This window comes from Denticeps clupeoides, chromosome 20 (assembly GCF_900700375.1).
Source record: "Denticeps clupeoides chromosome 20, fDenClu1.1, whole genome shotgun sequence".
Taxonomy (NCBI): domain Eukaryota; kingdom Metazoa; phylum Chordata; class Actinopteri; order Clupeiformes; family Denticipitidae; genus Denticeps; species Denticeps clupeoides.
The window spans coordinates 718,288-737,662 of NC_041726.1; the positions used below are offsets into that span (position 1 = coordinate 718,288).

At 44.1% G+C, this 19,375-nt stretch overlaps 1 protein-coding gene across 1 annotated transcript in view; it reads left to right on the top strand.

Moving 5' to 3' along the window:
• Nucleotides 1–6,032: 6,032 nt before the first annotated feature.
• gabbr1b (gamma-aminobutyric acid (GABA) B receptor, 1b) overlaps nucleotides 6,033–19,375 on the top strand; it is a 31,442-nt gene continuing 18,099 nt past the window's right edge. The window contains exons 1-5 of the mRNA XM_028964624.1: nucleotides 6,033–6,598; nucleotides 8,929–8,993; nucleotides 10,928–11,066; nucleotides 13,403–13,588; nucleotides 13,694–13,745. Of these exons, the coding sequence (XP_028820457.1) occupies nucleotides 6,193–6,598; nucleotides 8,929–8,993; nucleotides 10,928–11,066; nucleotides 13,403–13,588; nucleotides 13,694–13,745 (848 nt within the window). The 5' untranslated portion in view covers nucleotides 6,033–6,192. The remainder of the gene's footprint in view (nucleotides 6,599–8,928; nucleotides 8,994–10,927; nucleotides 11,067–13,402; nucleotides 13,589–13,693; nucleotides 13,746–19,375) is intronic.

Sequence of the window (19,375 nt, forward strand, 5' to 3'; positions counted from 1 at the left end):
ATAGATAATAATAATTAGCGAGCAGTCCGTTTACGTCTGTAAATCCTTGAAGTTACAGACGCTCCCGGTGTGCCATGTGTTAAACAGGAAGATATGGAACCATGATATGCAATCAATTGTAGGACAGGCGTGGCCAATAATATTTTAATCATATGCATACATATCAGACACGAACATAAAAGCGTTCATATTTACACAGCCTGCTCGCCTGGTCCCTCCATCGCTGAAGGTACGAGGAAGACGCTCATCTAGACTCTTCTCCGTCTTGGCCCCTCGGTGGTGGAATGAACTCGCCGTAAATGTACATGTAAATGCAGTAATCTCCTAAACACAAGTAATCCTCCTTTTGTACTTCATGATCACTCTGGAATAAAATGTTTCAGATAAGTGCATTTTATGTGTGCGTGTTTAAGGATTTGATCAGTTTCTTTATATCTAGGAGTACAAAGGAATGAAATCGCATTAATAAGAAAGTCGCCAAAGGTTTGAGGTTTTGAAACGATAAGATGATAATTTTTTATGATATTGACTAATTGCTAATGAGAATAAAACCAGTTTATCCTTTTGGTTCAGAGTTAACCGCGTAAAAGCACCCGTTTTGTAGCAGCTGGAGGCCTCAGCGTAGCAGATCTGCCCCGGTGGGCCGTTGTTTGCCCACCCCTGTTTTAGTAATCCACATTAATTCCTTTTTTTTATTTGCAAAGCAGAATTGGATTAAAAAAAGCGTATTTGAGCAGGAGGGGCCTTCCGACCACCTACATGAAGAACTGGCCTGTACGACTGTCCTAATGCGTGTACGGTCCCTTCCGGCTCCTTCCACGAAGCCCAAGTCTCCCCCGTACCCCGTAGTTCTGGTCTATGTGAGAAGTAAATCTTTTGTGGTTTGAAATGGCGTACGAACGTGTATGGATTGAACAGGCTTTTGTTGTGAAGATATTGGTGGGGTCCCGGGCAGGCGGGCCCGGTGTGGGTATATATTTGATCTGATCGGCTGGATTGAAGGAGATTTGTCCCAGTGGCTTTGTTCCCTGTGTAAAGAAAGGGAAGAGTGTTTGGGAAATGAGAAGCGGATCCCCCGAATGATTATGGATGGCGTAATGCATGTAGGCTGACCGGATTCACGTTCTGGCAGCTTCCATTCCATCCCTCGACGTCTGGTCACGTACGAAAGCCGCCTTCTCCTTCCAAAACTCAGACGTCTCCTGCGACGCCGGGCAGGAATTGGAATTGACATCTGGGCAGATTTGGCCGCATTAACGGGGCGGGGAAGCTGGCAGCGGGGAGGAAGGGTTTCAGTGACTCTGAGGGTTTTAAATGACTCTGACGATGCGTGCCGCACGTTCTCTGGGGAGAAGATGTCCTTCAGGAGGGGAGGAACTGCTCAGGGGGCATTTGTGTGGATTTGGTTGGATCGATTGATCCCTTAATCTGTTTCTCAATTGGATTGATTTTGTGGGTTGGTCAGCAGGAAGGGTCAAAGGATTGTTCACTGTCAGTGTTAATAAATATGTGTGTGTGTGTGTGTGTGTGTGCTGGTGGGAAAGTGATGACACCTTCGGTAAATCAGTAAATTGTGTGTGAGTGTGTGATCACGTGACGGTCTGGACGCCCGTGTGAGTGTGTGTATTTGTGTGCATACACGGATGTGGTAAACTGTGCTCGTCATGCAGAATCTCTGACAGGTGGAGTTTTTGCAGAGGGGCGGAGAATCGAAGGCTGGAGCCCCGCCCACCTCTATTGTGTGACGCTGACTGGCCACAAAATCGGCAACGTGAAAAGTCTTTATTTACAAAGACGGCAAGACACAAAATATAATTACAGGTTCAAATGCTGAGAAGTAGGAAAGCAGCCGGAGGGACGGGAACGGGAGGGCGGGGGGGTACATGAATGGTTGCCAGGCAACAGAATTAGGCAGTTTTCAGCTTTGGTTACAGTCAAGAGGAGATTAGGATTTCCTGCTGTTACACGTTTGTATTCCGAATGTCACCTGTCAGTAACGTTCAAGTCTTAATGCAGCTGCTTGTACATTTTACATCTGTGTGTGTGTGTGTGTGTGTGTGTAAAAAATATTTACAGTGTGCAAAAATGGTTGTTATGGGTGTTACGTTTATGATGGGAGGGTGTGAATGGAATTTCTACAGTTGTGAGAGTGAGAGAGATACACCAGTGTGTGTTTGTGTGTGTGTGTTTTGCTAGATCTAGAAAATGAGTGAAAACAGTGCAGAAATAGTGCAGAATAGTAAGGTGTTTGTGTATTGGGTCTGTGTGTGTGTGTGTGAATGAAAGACAGCCAGCTCACCCATTCCCTTCATGCTTCCATGCCCACATGAGCGCTTGTGTGTGATGAATGAATGTGTGTGTGTGTGTGTGTGTGTGATGGGGGTTAACCTGTCACTGCAGTGTTTCCATTAGCTTCACTCTCACACTACACAACGGGCCAACACTGATACAGCAGACAGCTCAATCTACGCTCTGACAGCCCTGCTGCCAGCCACGCTTTTTATGCTCATGGGTGTGGAGATATGCGCTGCTCCAAAATATAAAGTGAACACAAAAATAAGACAGCCTACATCTGAATGAATGAAAAATCCTTTAATTCTTTACACACAAAAAATGTATTGATAGAAGTCAATATTTATCAGTTAATCTAGGTCTGGATTTGGAGTCACCCTCAAAATTAAAGTGGAAAAACACACTACTGGCCGATCCAACTTTGATGTAATGTCCTTAAAACAGGTCAGAATGAGGCTCAGAAGGGGTCCGAGGATCTCACCTCGGAACCTAATGGCAGTCAGGGTGCCTCTGAGGAGCACATGGAGGGCTGTGCGGCATCCCACACCGTTACTGACCCACTGCCCAACCGGTCTCCACACCGTCCCCAGAATCTGTCACGTCTGTCACATGCTGCATGGTGTTGGGGTGTAAGCACAACCCCCACCTGTAGACCACCCTCATGGAGTCCAGTTGAGCAGACACATGCACATCTGTGGTCTGCTGGAGGTCATTTTTTAGGGCTCTGGCAGTTCTCCTCCTGTTCCTCCTTGTACAAAGCTGGAGGTAGCGGTGGGTCCTGCTGCTGGGTTGTTGCCCTCCTGCATCTCCTGATGTATTGTCTTGTCTCATGGTAGCACCTCCATGTTCTGGACACTACGCTGACAGACACAGCAAACATTCTCGCCACAGCTTGCATTGATGTTCCATCCTGGATGAGCTGCACTACCTGAGCCACTTGTGTGGGTTGTAGACTCTGTTTCATGCTACCAGTTAAAGAGTTAAAGCACCACCAGCATTCAAAAAGGGCCAAAACATCAGCCAGGACCACGCCTTTATTGGGGACGTCTTGCTAATTACCTATAATTTCCACCTGTTGTCTATTCCATTTGCACAGCAGCATGTACAATTGATCGTCAGTCTTGTTTCCTAAGTGGACAGTTTGATTTTACAGACGTGTGATAGACTCAGAGTCACACTGTGTTGTTTAAGTTGTTCCCTTTACTTTTTTAGCTCCGTATTTCATCTTTTGCCACAAACACACACACACACACACACACACACGTTACTTAGGCATTTAACACTGATGCTGGCATGCTGGCTATCTACACAGCTGCTCTGGACCTTTTTAATGGAGAGCGTCCTGTCCAACAGTGTTTTAAATCCAGGTGGGTTCGATGTTCTCATCTCCAGAAGGATCTGAAAGTTCAGTAATGGTTGACTGTTCTGCCAGAAATATATCATTTCTTTTAGAGTACACTCCATATAGCAAAGTGCAATATCTGTCAACCCAGGCCACCCAGATCCTGGTTCAGTCCTTAGTAATCTCACGACTGGACTACTGTACCTCCCTTCTAGCTGGTCTACCACTATGTACAATCCGACCTCTACAACTAATACAAAATGATCTTCAACCTTCCCAAGTTCTCCACACCACCCCTCTGCTACGTCTCCTCCACTGGCTCCCAGTAGCTGCACGCATCAGGTTCTAAATACTGATGCTGGCCTACAAAGCCAAACATGGAGTAGCACCATCCTACCTCACAGCCCTTATTACACCCCGCACTGCACCTGGTATACTCCGAGCCTCCAGTACTGCTCGCCTGGTCCCTCCATCTCTGAAGGTAGAAGGAAGACGCTCATCTAGACTCTTCTCCGTCTTGGCCCCTCGGTGGTGGAATGAACTTCCAGCTCAGTCACTGAGCACCTTCACACGGCAGCTCAAGACCTTCCTCTTTAGAGAAGATTTAGATGAACTTGTAACCTTCTTCTGGTCTGACTTCTGTATAGAAACTAGAACAGAGTGAATAAAAAGATTGTATTCATAGTTGGGGGTCCTAGTGAACCAGAACTGATCACTTCATCCATGGTGACATGGAAGCACGTTGTAAGTCGCTCTGGATAAGGACGTCTGCCAAATGCCTTAAATGTAAATGTGAGGATTTGGCAGTTCCTTGATGATACATCTACAAAGTATAGATTACATTATGCATATAAATATAATAACAAAAAAGTACATAATAATTATATCCAGATCTTTTGAAAATGTTCAGAAGATAATAAAACAAATTGGAATTTACTGAACTTAGTACTGATGCATGCTTCATACATCTTTATTAAGAATTAACATTTTTCAGGTATGGCAGAAGGCAGAAAATAATAGACAACCCATACTTGCCAATATCAGTATTCAGTGCCATACAAGGAAGCATTGTCGGATTTGGATCATCTACTACATGCTAAAATCATCTCACAGTCTGTCTCCATACTGCTGTGCTGATTAAGTTGCACGTTAGCATGCGACTTGTTCTGTACGTCTGAAATCTTCGCATGAAATAAACGCAGGAAGTCCAATATCTTCAAGCCGCCATAGCAGTAGTGACGATGACGGACAGAAGAGATTCATCATGCAGGTAGAGGTGACGACGTGAATTATGATCTACCTGAGCGTACGCTACACAACTGAGTGTGTAGAGCAGACCAGCCTGTCAAAGGTCCGTCGGCCCCTTATAATTACACGAATAGCACCGAGGCCGCTTCTTCAGCATGTCCCCCACTCACGTCCCCACGGTCTCAACGTACGGACACCCGCTGGCACACAAGGCCACAGATATATAGTACATGCGTCCGGGATATTGGGGGTGGATTTTGGTGAAATGGGTGAAAAATAAGGGTTGTGGGTCCATGCGTAGTGTTTACAGCAGCAGGAAGCTGGCGCCCCCGTAATTTGTTGTGTCGCGGCCTTTTTCGCCCTAATAAATGAGTTTTGTGCTGCTGCTGTCTGGGCCTGGTGGAAAATCTCGTTTAATTACTTTTCTCTTTCTGTGTGTGTGCGTGTGTGTGCGTGTGTGTGGTGTGTGGTGCGTGTGTGCGTTTACTCTGCATTATTTGGGGGATACAATGGCAGCAGCGATGTAAGAATGAGAATCTGCGGTAATGCTTTATTACCAGCGTGGCCGCTCTCTCTCCCTCCGTCTCCCCCCGTCTCCGTGTCCCAGATTCCCCGGAATCGCTGGTGTTGTTGCTCCGCTTCCTCCTGAATTTTCGTGGCATTTACGTGCCCCCCCCCCCCCCCCCCCCCCCCCCCAACATCCCCCCCCCCCACCCGGGACTCTTATGAACGCTTCATTACTACGGTGCACTTGTTTCTCCTGATTCGCCGCCGTCATGCGGTGGCCTGGCGGTGAAGGAAGCGGCCCCGTAATCAGAAGGTTGCCGGTTCGAATCCCGATCTGCCAAGGTGCCACTGAGCAAAGCACCGTCCCCACACACTGCTCCCCGGGTGCCTGTCATTTACATTTACAGCATTTACCAGACGCCCTTATCCAGAGTGACTTACAATCAGTAGTTACAGGGACAGTCCCCCCCTGGAGACACTCAGGGTTAAGTGTCTCGCTCAGGGACACCATGGTAGTAAGTGGGGTTTGAACCTGGGTCTTCCTACAACCAACCACTGTCATGGTGCCCACTGCTCACTCAGGGTGATGGGTTAAATGCAGAGGACACATTTCACCGTGTCACCGTGTGCTGTGCTGCTGTGTATCACATGTGACAATCACTTCACTTTAGTAATGCCGCTCAATCTGTCAACACCAACAGAATAAGAACCCCGGCGAGCAGCTCCGCGCATGTTGATGAGCGCTCGATATTAGATCCCGGAGTCGGGTGCGATCATTTACTGGCTGCGGCGCAACCGGCAATATGTCACTCAAAAATGGCGGGGAGTGGGACCGATTGGCCATTCAGATTCCAGCGCAGGCCCCGGTCCGCAGCCGCGTTGTCTTGTCGTATCTCTCTCTTCTCTTCTCGCCTTTTTTCCCCCTCGCCGGCTCTCTCTCTCCCCCCCTTCACTCGTCCACTCCCACTCTCTTCCTCTTCACATCCATCAAAACTATTCTCCACCTCTCTCTTCCCCTCCGATTCTCTCTCCACCCTTCCCTAATATATTCTCCCCGGTATCTCGCCCGTCCCTCGCCCCTCACTTCTCTCTCTCTCTCTCTCTCTCTCTCTGTCCCTGCAGGTGGAGAGATGGCAGTTCTGTCGTTTCTTCTGTTAATTCTGCCCGTGTTCCTCTCGCTCGCTGCGGCCGCACGCAATACTACGGCAGGTAATGAACGAGAGAGAGAGAGAGCGAGAGAGAGAGACGTGTGTGTAGAACTGCACGTGCGTGTGTGAGTCAGAGTGTGAGTCTGTGCTTTCGTCTGCTTGTGCGCTGCATCCCGCCGTTTGTATTCCGTCTGCAGCTCCGGCGTGTGTGGAACAGTCTTATTATGTTGATGTATGAGTGTACGCCAGTGTGTGTGTGTGTGTGTATGTGTGTGTGTGTGGTGTGTGTGTGTTTATGTGTGTGTGTGTGTGGTGTGTGTGTGTATGTGTGTGTGTATGTATGTATGTGTGTGTGTGTGTGTATGTGTGTGGTGTGTGTGTGTGTGTGTGTGTGTGTTTGTATGTATGTATGTGTGTGTGTATGTGTGTGTGTGTGTTTATATGTGGTGTGTGTGTGTGTGTGTGTTTGTATGCAGCGTCAGGCTTCGCTCATCTCCATCGAAGTCACGGCGGCTGCTCGATGGCACTGAGATCCGCGTCACGTCATGTGTGGACGCTGTTAATTGGCCACTTTCCTCCAAAGAATCACGGTGCTTCCTGACCTGACCGAAGTTAAAACACACACACACACACACACACACACACACACACTCATACATGTACACACACACACATACACACGCACACACACACACACACACTCATACATGCACACACACACACACCACACACACACACACACACACACATACATGCACACACACACTCATACATGCACACACACACATACACACGCACACACACACACTCATACATGCACACACACACACATACACACGCACACCACACACACACTCATACACACACTCACACGCACACACTCACGCACACACACACGCACACACACTCATACATGTACACACACACACATACACACGCACACACACACACACACACTCATACATGCACACACACACACATACACACACACTCATACATGCACACACACACACACACACACTCATGCACACACTCACACACACACACTCATACATACACACACACACACTCACACATACATGCACACACACACGCACACACTCACGCACACACACTCATACATACACACACACATGAGTGGGCCGGCGCTGTGTAATTACAGTAAATTAATGACAGCAGTGGCGGGGACATTAATCATTTCTTCTGATACGCGAGTTAAATACCTTCTCTGCTTATCTGAACCATCTACTGATGTGACCCCCTCGTCCAGAGCGGCCATTTCATATCCAGGTTAATAACACCGTAACAGCGTGTAGGTGCAGAACAGGCCCGGCGTGCCCCGCAGTCTCGTATTTGCTGAAGACGGTAATTACGTGGTGACATTCGCACCGCGAGGCCGACTTGACGTGCGACAAGAAAAGCGCTAAGAAAAAAGAACAGGAATTCAGGCATAAGTAACAGAAAAAGTACCTTCGGAGGGAGACGAGGGAGGGACCCCATTATTCCCTTTTTAAACAGGCCTTGCTGCGTTGCCTTTGTGGAACATGCGGTTCAGCCAGTGAATGGACGTCCGTGTCTCAGACCCCCGCGTATTGTTCGGCCGCCGACAGCTTTGTGCTTTAGTTCGTAATAAAATGGCGCACCGTACATGCTGAAGGTGTTCAGGCCTCCTTTGTAGCTCTTTAAAAAACCGAGTCACGTTCCGCAGGTTCTTGTGTTATACGGCAGTGAAATAAGAAGCAGCTATTCAGGCCGCTGCTGAGGACACTCGACCTTTTGTTGCATTTCGGTCTTTTTTAATGAGCTGTAGGGACGTTAATGGCTGATTTTACCGTCACTACTGTAATGATATTAGTAATTCATTTTAATTCCATAGTCAGTGTATATGAACCTGGGGTGGGTTAAATGTAAAGTACATGACGCTGGTCATGCTGAGACGGGGGTGACGCTCTCCACCCTCGGAGCCATCGCATCTACCTGAGCAGGATCCAGTGATGGAACTAAAACCCTGAAATGTTGAAGAAATAACCCCAAAAACATACATTATATCTGAGGGGAAACATCTGGGCACACCTTATCACACATTATCTTGAGGGTGAATCCAACATGGCTTTCCTTCTGCTCACAGAAAGCCAAGTTTTCTCGCATCTCCACCGGTGATTTTTAAAATCTTTGTAGTGTAGCGTGAAGGCACCGTGCGAGCTGGTGGAAAAGTCTGTTTCCTTGGGAAGTGCGTCACCTGCTGGCCGAACATGGGAACCTCGGGAAAATGCGGCTGATGCAACACGACGACCCTTCATCACGGCGTCCGGACAGAAGAGATTCCGGAGTAGTTAATTCCGGAGTTTGTGGTCTGTCGGTGTTAATCTGCCTTTTTGTCTCTTCTTCAAGGCTGTGCCATCATTCGTCCTCCCAGAGATGGAGGGATCAGATATAGAGGTCTGACCCAAGAACAGGTAATGAAAGGCGTCGCCGTGTTACATGTCACACCTGTGGATATGATGGATTTGCTAATATCTCCCCCATCAGAAGGCTTCAATTAAAAAGGATGATAATACTAATATTAAATATTAAATCTCAGCAGCGACTGTGATCTCACAATTCCTAGACGATAATACCTGGATAATTTGTGTGGGATTAACATGAGGCGTATATAACCGTGCAGAATGGCGGTTTTAGACAACCATTATTACCAAGTTTGGGTTCAGATTTAGCGATTGGGATTAGGTGGCTAGATAGTTCCTCCTCTCCAAGAGACAATAGAATTGAGGTGAACTTTTGATCCAGAAACATTCTTTTGTGTGTTTATGAACCAACATTCTCACTGTGCTGTTAAAATGATTAAACTAGATCTCTAGATCCAGAATGTTCTTTATTTCTAGATCTGGAAACATTCTGTTGGGTGTTTATGAACCAACGTTCTTACTGTGCTGTGCTAAAAGGTTAAACTAGATCTCTAGATCCAGAATGTTCTTTATTTCTAGATCTAGAAACATTCTGTTGTGTGTTTATGAACCAACGTTCTTACTGTGCCGTTAAAAAGGTTAAACTAGATCTCTAGATCCAGAATGTTCTAGATTCTCTAGATCCAGAATGTTCTTTATTTCTAGATCTAGAAACATTCTGTTGTGTGTTTATGAACCAACATTCTCACTGTGCTGTTAAAATGATTAAACTAGATCTCTAGAAACAGAATGTTCTTTATTTCTAGATCTAGAAACATTCTGTTGTGTGTTTATGAACCAACGTTCTTACTGTGCCGTTAAAAAGGTTAAACTAGATCTCTAGATCCAGAATGTTCTAGATTCTCTAGATCCAGAATGTTCTTTATTTCTAGATCTAGAAACATTCTGTTGTGTGTTTATGAACCAACATTCTCACTGTGCTGTTAAAATGATTAAACTAGATCTCTAGAAACAGAATGTTCTTTATTTCTAGATCTAGAAACATTCTGTTGTGTGTTTATGAACCAACATTCTTACTGTGCTGTTAAAATGATTAAACTAGATCTCTAGATCCAGAATGTTCTTTATTTCTAGATCTGGAAACATTCTGTTGTGTGTTTATGAACCAACGTTCTTACTGTGCTGTGCTAAAAGGTTAAACTAGATCTCTAGATCCAGAATGTTCTTTATTTCTAGATCTAGAAACATTCTGTTGTGTGTTTATGAATCAACGTCCTTACTGTGCCGTTAAAAAGGTTAAACTAGATCTCTGGTTTACTTACTGTGCTGTGCTAAAAGGTTAAACTAGATCTCTAGATCCAGAATGTTCTTTATTTCTAGATCTAGAAACATTCTGTTGTGTGTTTATGAACCAACGTTCTTACTGTGCCGTTAAAAAGGTTAAACTAGATCTCTAGATCCAGAATGTTCTAGATTCTCTAGATCCAGAATGTTCTTTATTTCTAGATCTAGAAACATTCTGTTGTGTGTTTATGAACCAACATTCTCACTGTGCTGTTAAAATGATTAAACTAGATCTCTAGAAACAGAATGTTCTTTATTTCTAGATCTAGAAACATTCTGTTGTGTGTTTATGAACCAACATTCTTACTGTGCTGTTAAAATGATTAAACTAGATCTCTAGATCCAGAATGTTCTTTATTTCTAGATCTGGAAACATTCTGTTGTGTGTTTATGAACCAACGTTCTTACTGTGCTGTGCTAAAAGGTTAAACTAGATCTCTAGATCCAGAATGTTCTTTATTTCTAGATCTAGAAACATTCTGTTGTGTGTTTATGAATCAACGTCCTTACTGTGCCGTTAAAAAGGTTAAACTAGATCTCTGGTTTACTTACTGTGCTGTGCTAAAAAAAACAGACTTTTTACTTGTTCTCTTATGAACAATTTCCATTCACTGCCGATTTGCTGTATTTGCTGGTTTTAGATCCGGAGTGTACAGGTGTTGCCGGTTGACTATGAGATCGAGTACATCTGCAGAGGGAACAGGGTCATCGTCGGGCCGAAGGTTCGGAAGTGTCTCCCTGACGGCACCTGGACCGACCTGACGCAGCACAGCAGATGCCGTGAGTAACTCCCCGTAATTCTTCGTAACTCCTCGTCACTCCTCGTAATTCTTCGTAACTCCTCGTCCTCGGTGGTAGTAGCCTAGTGGGAAACACACTTGCCTATGAACCAGAAGACCCAGGTTCAAACCCCACTTACTACCATTTTGTCCCTGAACAAGACACTTAACCCTGAGTGTCCCTGTAACTGCTGATTGTAAGTCTCACTGGATAAGGACGTCTGGTAAATGCTGTAAATGTAAATGTCTGGATGTTACGGCGAGTCATTTTTTTAAAAGGGGACCATATTGTATTGTGCAGAAATTGAATTGTGAACAGCGTGATCAGAGCTGGTCTGTCTTTATTAAAACAGTGGGCTGTAAAACTGATCTGCACTTGTTTGCATAAATTATTTGCATAAATTAATTCAGAAATACACGCACGGTACTGATAGCCAACATTGCAGCAAGACATTAACCAAATTCACTTGAGACAAGTCTGCAGGGGGTTTTACTTTCAAATAAAAGACCAAATTGTCCCCCCACGTTGAATATCTTGTCCTTGTCATAATTTTAAATGTGCATTTAAACAAGATGTAGTTTAAGAAAAAAGGAGCTATTACTGCACTGTTACATTCTGCACCTTCATTATTCTTTTCACTTCTTGGCTCCGTGTTTTGTTTGCCTGTAATGATCTCACTATTCCCACAATTCTTCACTGTGTGACAGGAACAACCCCAGGGTAAATCCAGCCATTAGCTGTGATATTAGATAGTTCAGTAAGGTGTGGCGATGGGTACTAATAACCAGTTATTCCGATGAAATGAGAAAATAAGAAAACTGCATCATTTAGAGTAATGCAAAACATCATGCATGCAATGCAATGCAAGGTGTGCATTTTGTTATGCCTGTTCATAAAATGCATAATGAAGTGACTGTTTATTTACAAGTAAAAATACATACATGACAGTCAAATTGCATATCCAGAGCTCAGTAATTCACATTACTTCCCTGCTGATGTGATGTCTTGCATTACTGCAGACTGGATGAGACTTTTAAGGAGGGTTGGAACTTTTAAATATGAAGAAAGAAGAAAAAACTGTCAGTAAAGGGGCCTGGCACCTTCTCATTTCTTCTCAAATTTTAAATGCAGTCCTTGTCCTAAACAAACAGTATGTTGGCAGCTACAGTCATTTGACCTGTACAGCCTCACCACATCCTCTATCATTTCCTTCCTATAACTCCATCAGAACCTAGTAAATTACTTATGACCAGCTCAGGACCTTCTTTCCCATCTTCAGTTTTGGACCCTGACAACTTTGGCAGCTCCAGCTTCCCTCTCCTTTCAGAGATTAGCTATTTAAGACCATCACTGCTGAGGGAATACAGCACCAGACACCCCTCCATCACAGCACAGAAGTGGTCTCCTGGATATCTCATGGACAGCTGTCTTCATCTACTTCCTTCAAAATCAGCTCGATTTCCTGGTTTAAATCCTGTTTCACTGACTGAAGGAGTCCAGAAGTCTAGTTTTTGCTTCCCTGCTGTCCCCCAGGGCACAGTTTTCAACCCCCTTCATTTTCTGGTCTCCAGTTATCTTGCTGGGCCAGTGACACGGTAGAGTTTTTATTTTGCTCTTTATGCTACATATTTCAAATTGGTTTCTCGAAATCCAGTGAAATCGCAGCACAGTCCTTCACATAAATTCATATTGGTCCTTTAATTTTGTGTTGGTGTGTTTGCATCTGAATATTTCCAAAAGTTCAGCAGTATTACAAGCGTAGAGACAGGAAAATAAAAAATATGTAAATATGGCCCCTGCCAGAATGTATGTATAAATATGTATGTATATCAGAGAACGAAAGTTCTTATATATTCGCTTCATATTTAACGTAACATAATTAACTGGCTGTTAATTAGAAGAGAGGCTTTGGAACGCTGCGTCAGAATATAAAAGAAATTCTGTTCTGAATGTGTGCGATGGGGAATGAAGCGCAGGAGCAGGATATGGTGGAACTACAAAGGGACATATTAAGCATAAAAAAAGGAAAGGACGTAAAAGCCACTGAAAGGCGTGTGGCGTAAGGCCAGGAACACGAGCACAAAGTTGAACGTCGGGTAAAGTAATGTCCACAGTGCTAGAATTTAAGGAGCCCTGATCAATCGTACCTAATTGGCTTCAGCTTGTATTGATCAGGGACTTTTAATCAGGTGCAGCAGCGCCTGGGCATTACAGAATCATCTTTTAATCCATGCTGGCTACCAATCATGCAGATTTCTTGTCGTCGTAAGTTTTATGCAATTATTATTTTTGTCGATAAAACTAGAAGAACAAACCTGCATGTCTGTGTATTGCAGTGCTGCCGTGCGCACGTATGTGGACGTCACTGGAAAACGGTCGCGTGTCGGCGTGGCCCCTGGGGCCGGCGGTGGAGGGAACCGTGCTGCAGTACAGCTGCCAGCCAGGCTTCTTTCTGGTGGGCAGGAACACCACCCACTGCACCAAGGTGGGGAAGTGGGACTCGCCCAAACCTGTCTGCCACTGTGAGTATTGCACTGTATGTGTCAGTCAACATCACATGAAGAAAATGCACATTTTAATAGAAAAAGAATTTACTAACTGTATGTTTTTTGTAATTCCATATACAGATGACAGACATTATACAGGTAAGAATAGTTTTCTTTCAAATAATGATCAGCAGTTAGAAGTGGTGCAAGTGGTCACATGATTCACTGTGGATTGTTCTCAACCTGGGATTTAGCAGGTCTGGGATTAATGTATATTTACATTTACATTTACGGCATTTATCAGACGCCCTTATCCAGAGCGCCTTACAATCAGTAGTTACAGGGAGCAACTTAGGGTTAAGTGTCTTGCTCAGGGACACAATGGTAGTAAGCGGGATTTGAAGTGAAGTGAAGTGATTGTCACATGTGATACACAGCAGCACAGCACACGATGCACACAGTGAAATTTGTCCTCTGTATTTAACCATCACCCTTGGTGAGCAGTGGGCAGCCATGACAGGCGCCCGGGGAGCAGTGTGTGGGGACGGTGCTTTGCTCAGTGGCACCTTGGCAGATCGGGATTTGAACCGGCAACCATCTGGTTTTGGGGCCGCTTCCTTAACCGCTAAATGACTTTTCCTCACTAGTGATATATGATAGAAAATGGTAGCAGATTCACAGATGTCATTGTACAAAACAGTAAAAACATTTACAAAACAGTAAAAAAAGGGATGCTTTGTAGGAAGTCACTCTGCTCATGATAGTGGTGGCTGTGGTGGCCTAGCGGACTTTTATTCAAAAGGTTGTGGGTTAAAATCCTAAACTGTGCCACTGAGGTGCCACTGAGCAAAGCACCGTCCCCACACACTGCTCCACAGGCGCCTGTCATGGTGCCCACTGCTCACTCAGGGCGATGGTTAAATACAGAGGACAAATTTCACCGTGACACCGTGTGCTGTGTATTACAATGACAAAAACGATCACATTCATTTCAGTAATGAAGTAAATGTAGTTTGCTACTGTACTTTTCGTACTGTTTTGGTACTGTTGTATCTAAAGTCCCTGACATCAACAACAACAACATTTATTTCTTATATAGCCCAAATCACATACAGTATGTCTCAATGGGCTTTGACAGGCCCTACAGTTGACACCCCCCACACTTGACCCTTCTGCACACAAGGAAAACTGCAAATGGTGTCAGTGCAGGGCTGGATATGATATAATGATAAGTCCTACAGTTGTAGGGTTGGAGAAGTCCAGGATGTATTCAGTGTCATGGTCTAGATTACGTGTCCATAATGATGTTACTGGTCCATTTGAAGATCCCTGAAGCTGTAGTGACGGTGGTGGTGGCTGTGGTGACCCTCTGGTTTGTTTCATGGGATGTCCTTGTTAAGCAGTTGTCAGGAACCAGGATTTATCTGCTGGTCTCTTCACTGGGGTCTGCCAGTAGTCTGGGCGCTTGATTCCGTGTCTCGGAGAAAAGCTAACAGAAGCAGCGGCAGACGGTTGCACTGTACGACCGATACTGAAATCTGTGGTTATGGTGGTATATTGGGGGTACAGTGGCCCGGTACCCTAACTAGGACAGCCTAACTAGGGTGAATTTAACTTTGTCTGTGTCTAACAGGGGGACTGTGTGATAAACTGGACGTTTTTCAATTGTCTTTTGTTTAGTGCTGACTTCTGGGCACTGATTCCACCATGGAGGCCATTTCGAGACAGAATCCGACAAACTGTTCTGGTTGACACGGGGACTTCGGGTGACCAGGTCTTGTGGAGCTTGTGGGAAATGGGCTGGCCTTGGATTTTTGAGCCAACAAACGGTCCTCTCGAGCAGCTGTCTTGCAGGGTCTGCCTGACCTGGGCTTGTCAAAACAGTCTCCAGTCTCTTCAAATCTTTTTTTGTCCTCTGTACTTGACGCTGAGACATATTGAAGGTGTCTGCCACATCAGCAGTGGATCTGGTCTTCAACACTTTAGTCTCAGGTTGAATGTGAGGCAGGTTTGCAGAGGTCTAGTTGCAGTTGATGTGAAGATCTAGTGTTCCGGATCTTTTTATACACCTGAGACCTTATTGATCCATTATTAGTGTAGCGCCCCTAGCCCAGTCAGGGATACGCTCCCTGGGTTCCCTCTGAACCTCATAATCTAACTTGTAAAGCTATTGTTAAATTTTGGATATGCTAATTTTCTCCCACCACTTACCAATAAGGAAAACCACTAAATATACAAATTAACACGCCACAAGTATTCTAACACACACAAAGAATTTACTAAATATATTTACATATTACATTACTGATTACAACATGAACAATTAGATAAAATAACATTTCACTCAACACATATATAACAACTCAAAAGTAAAAGTCCTTGAACTCTCAATAAATCAAAAAGTCAATAGTTGAAATAACCCGGGTACCCCACACTACTCGCGTAGAGCAATAAACCAAAAACATACCAGGTACCTCCTTAATCCTGTCATCCGCTGAACGGCATGAAGGAGCCTTCTCAGGATCGGTCCTGGCCTCCGCGTTGGCGACCTGACGTCCGCGTCTTCCCTTCCGTGACCCGCGTACCGTGTCGGATTCACCGTAATCTAACTCTAAATTCCGCTATTGTAATGGGTCACTGTCCGTTCTGATGGTTATAAATACATGTGTTATGTATCTATTATCTCGGCTTTACTGCACCTCTCGTCCATCCTCCATCCTTCTCTCCCTTCTCATCACCCCCCCCCTCACACACAGTAGGCAGGTAGTACACACATTACCGAAAGGATATACTTTACATATATAAAAAGTTAATTAAATGCAAATACAACAATGATTCCTCCATACAATAAATAAACACCATATCCAGGCATTTATCAGTTCTATAAAATAAATAAAATAAATATCAACAGAATAAAATATTAGTCACAGGTGAAGCTCATATGACCAGGACACAACACTTATCTCTTTGCAAAAATTGACTCAATGGGCTGAAATATTAAAATACTTTTGACCGTTTCGTTTTGCACTGAAACATTATAACAAAAGCTGTTGGGAATAAAATGAGCCGTTTCTTGTAAAATAATCTTGATTAGAAATATATTTCAGCGACACTTGAGGTCAATTTGTACACAAACGACAAGACTTTATTCAGGGACTTTATACTTTACTAAGTCAAATATCTTACTTTTTACTTCACTACATTATGTGCAATCTGTTTTTCATTTTTAAGAGTTATTGAGTCATAACTGCTCTTATGCACACGTTCCATGCCGCTCTATGTTCTATATGGAAAGTGTCCGTGATGTGTTTGTTTGCAGAATGTCGGTCATTCATGTCTGCAACCCAGGATTTATTTTCCAAAAAGAGTGAATTTTAAACCCGTCTGTGTGCACACAGAGCTCCTCACGTATTCAGTGCAGCAGAGTCTTAAAGTGCAGAAAAAACACATCCCTGCATATCATACCTCATTATAACTGAGGTTATTATTTGTAATGTATATGTCTAGTTGAGAAATAGTTTTGGACTATTAAAATCATACAAATGGGCAGAGAAACAAAAAAGGTGACACAACTACAGCAACTATTTAGTAACCCTCCTCTCATCAGACCAAAGCATGGACTTCCAAAAGCCCACCATGTTAAGAAGCCCTCACAACTAGTTGTGTGTATTGGCAAGGATGTAATGATTATATTATTTTATGATATTATTAATTTATACATAATCTTATGATTATATCACAATATATTTCATGCTGTACATCAGTGGTTCTCAGGGGTGCAGTATGTCAATTTAGTTTATTTGTGTGTGCTGCGCTTGTAGACTTTAGAAAACGGCTCTCATTTGTTTGATTTCTCCTCGAGAAGCTGCGCAAGCCTCAAAGTTTAAGGTCCTTGCAGCCCGACTGAGTCCGAAAATGTATATGGGCAGCGGTAGCCTAGCGGTTAAGGAAGCGGCAACATAATCAGAAGGTTTCCGGTTCGAATCCCGATCTGTCATGGCTGCCAACTGCTCACTCAGGGTGATGGTTAAATGCAGAGGACACGTTTCAAACCGTGTGCTGTGCTGCAGTGTCTCACAATGACCATAATTTCACTTTACTTTGTTTTTTCATATTCGTCATTTGGTGCCTCTCAATTGTCAAAAACACCCCCCAAAATATTTGTTACAGATCCAAAAAATGCAGAAAATCGAACCATCCGAATGTATTTTTATGACGGACGGAAGTTGCAGAGGATGAAACGTATAGAAGGTGAGGTCGTATTTATACGACGTATGTATAAAAGGAATAAACTAGTCAGAATATAGGCTACAGTTGAAGCTTTCCTTTAGATTTTGTGAAATACACGCACGCATGATTCCTCCTCCCTGTTTCAGTCCGCGTCTGAGCAAACACTTTAAAGAGGATTATCGCTCTTTTGCGTGGGTTCCAGATTCGAGAAAACGAGCTATCAGTTGATATGCAGGAACAGCCAGGAACAGCCAGGAACAGCGTCGACATATTTGTGAGGCAGGATTCTCAGTAATGACGGCACCCAAAACTAAATACCGCAATCGTGCACAAATCGAGGATGTTGATCAAATATTGAGGGAAGAACCGAGGATCTTACTAATACTCATCATAATAAAAACATCTGCAAGCTCACATTAGAAGTCTAGTGCTACTGCCAGTTATAGCAATAGCCTAGTAATGATAATAGGCCTACCTACCACTACTGATGATAATAATAATTGTCATGATCCGGACCGGCAGGGGTGACTCCGGATCCGGAGTCCGGACCGGAGTTTCATGTTGGTCTCGTGTAATGTTCCCTGATCGTGTTCACCTGGTGTATATTTATATAATTGTATAAAGCTATCCTGTTCGTGTCTGTTCGCCGTCGGGTCACTGTGCGTGTTGATGTTCCCCTGTCTCGTGTAGTCTGTATTAAACCCCTGTCCTGTGATCGTGCGAATGCGTCCTCCTTCATCGCCATGTCCAGCCCAACCGTGACAATAATATTAATAATAATAATGTGGGCCTATCTATGCAAGGTGGTGTTTGGGATGTGTGTGTATGTGAGGGGGGGTTTGGGTTCAACTGCAATGAACCAGCTTTGGGGGGGGCCAGCTTGCAAAAAGTTGAGAACCCCTATTGTACATAATGCGGTACTCTACAGTTCACTGAAAATGTAAAATCAGAGATTCTGTGTACGATTATAACTAATAATTAATTAATCATTTTAACACACTGATAGGTAAGATGTTTTGTATGTCCCTTTATGGATAAACAATCACGAAACGAAAGCTCAATACAGAAAAGTTTATTGTAGAAAAACAATACAGAAAAGTTTATTTTAGACTCGAATGCATTCAGGATCCCCTTCCAGCAAACCCATGTCTCTGCTTTCATTTTATAGAGTCCTGTAATCTGAGGTTGAGGTTTATTGCATTTACATTTACGGCATTTGGCAGACGCCCTTATCCAGAGCGACTTACTACGTGCTTTCAAGTTACCATCGATGAAGAGATCAATTCCGGTTCACTAGGACCCCAACTATGAATACATCTATTTTATTCACTCTGTTGTAGATTCTGTACACAAAGTTCGACAACAAGAAAATTACAATTTAATCTAAATATTCTTTAAAGAGGAAGGTCTTGAGCTGCCGTGTGAAGGTGCTCAGTGACTGAGCTGGAAGTTCATTCCACCACCGGGGGGCCAAGACGGAGAAGAGTCTAGATGAGCGTCTTCCTTTTACCTTCAGAGATGGAGGGACCAGGCGAGCAGTACTGGAGGCTCGGAGTATACCAGGTGCAGTGCGAGGTGTAATAAGGGCTGTGA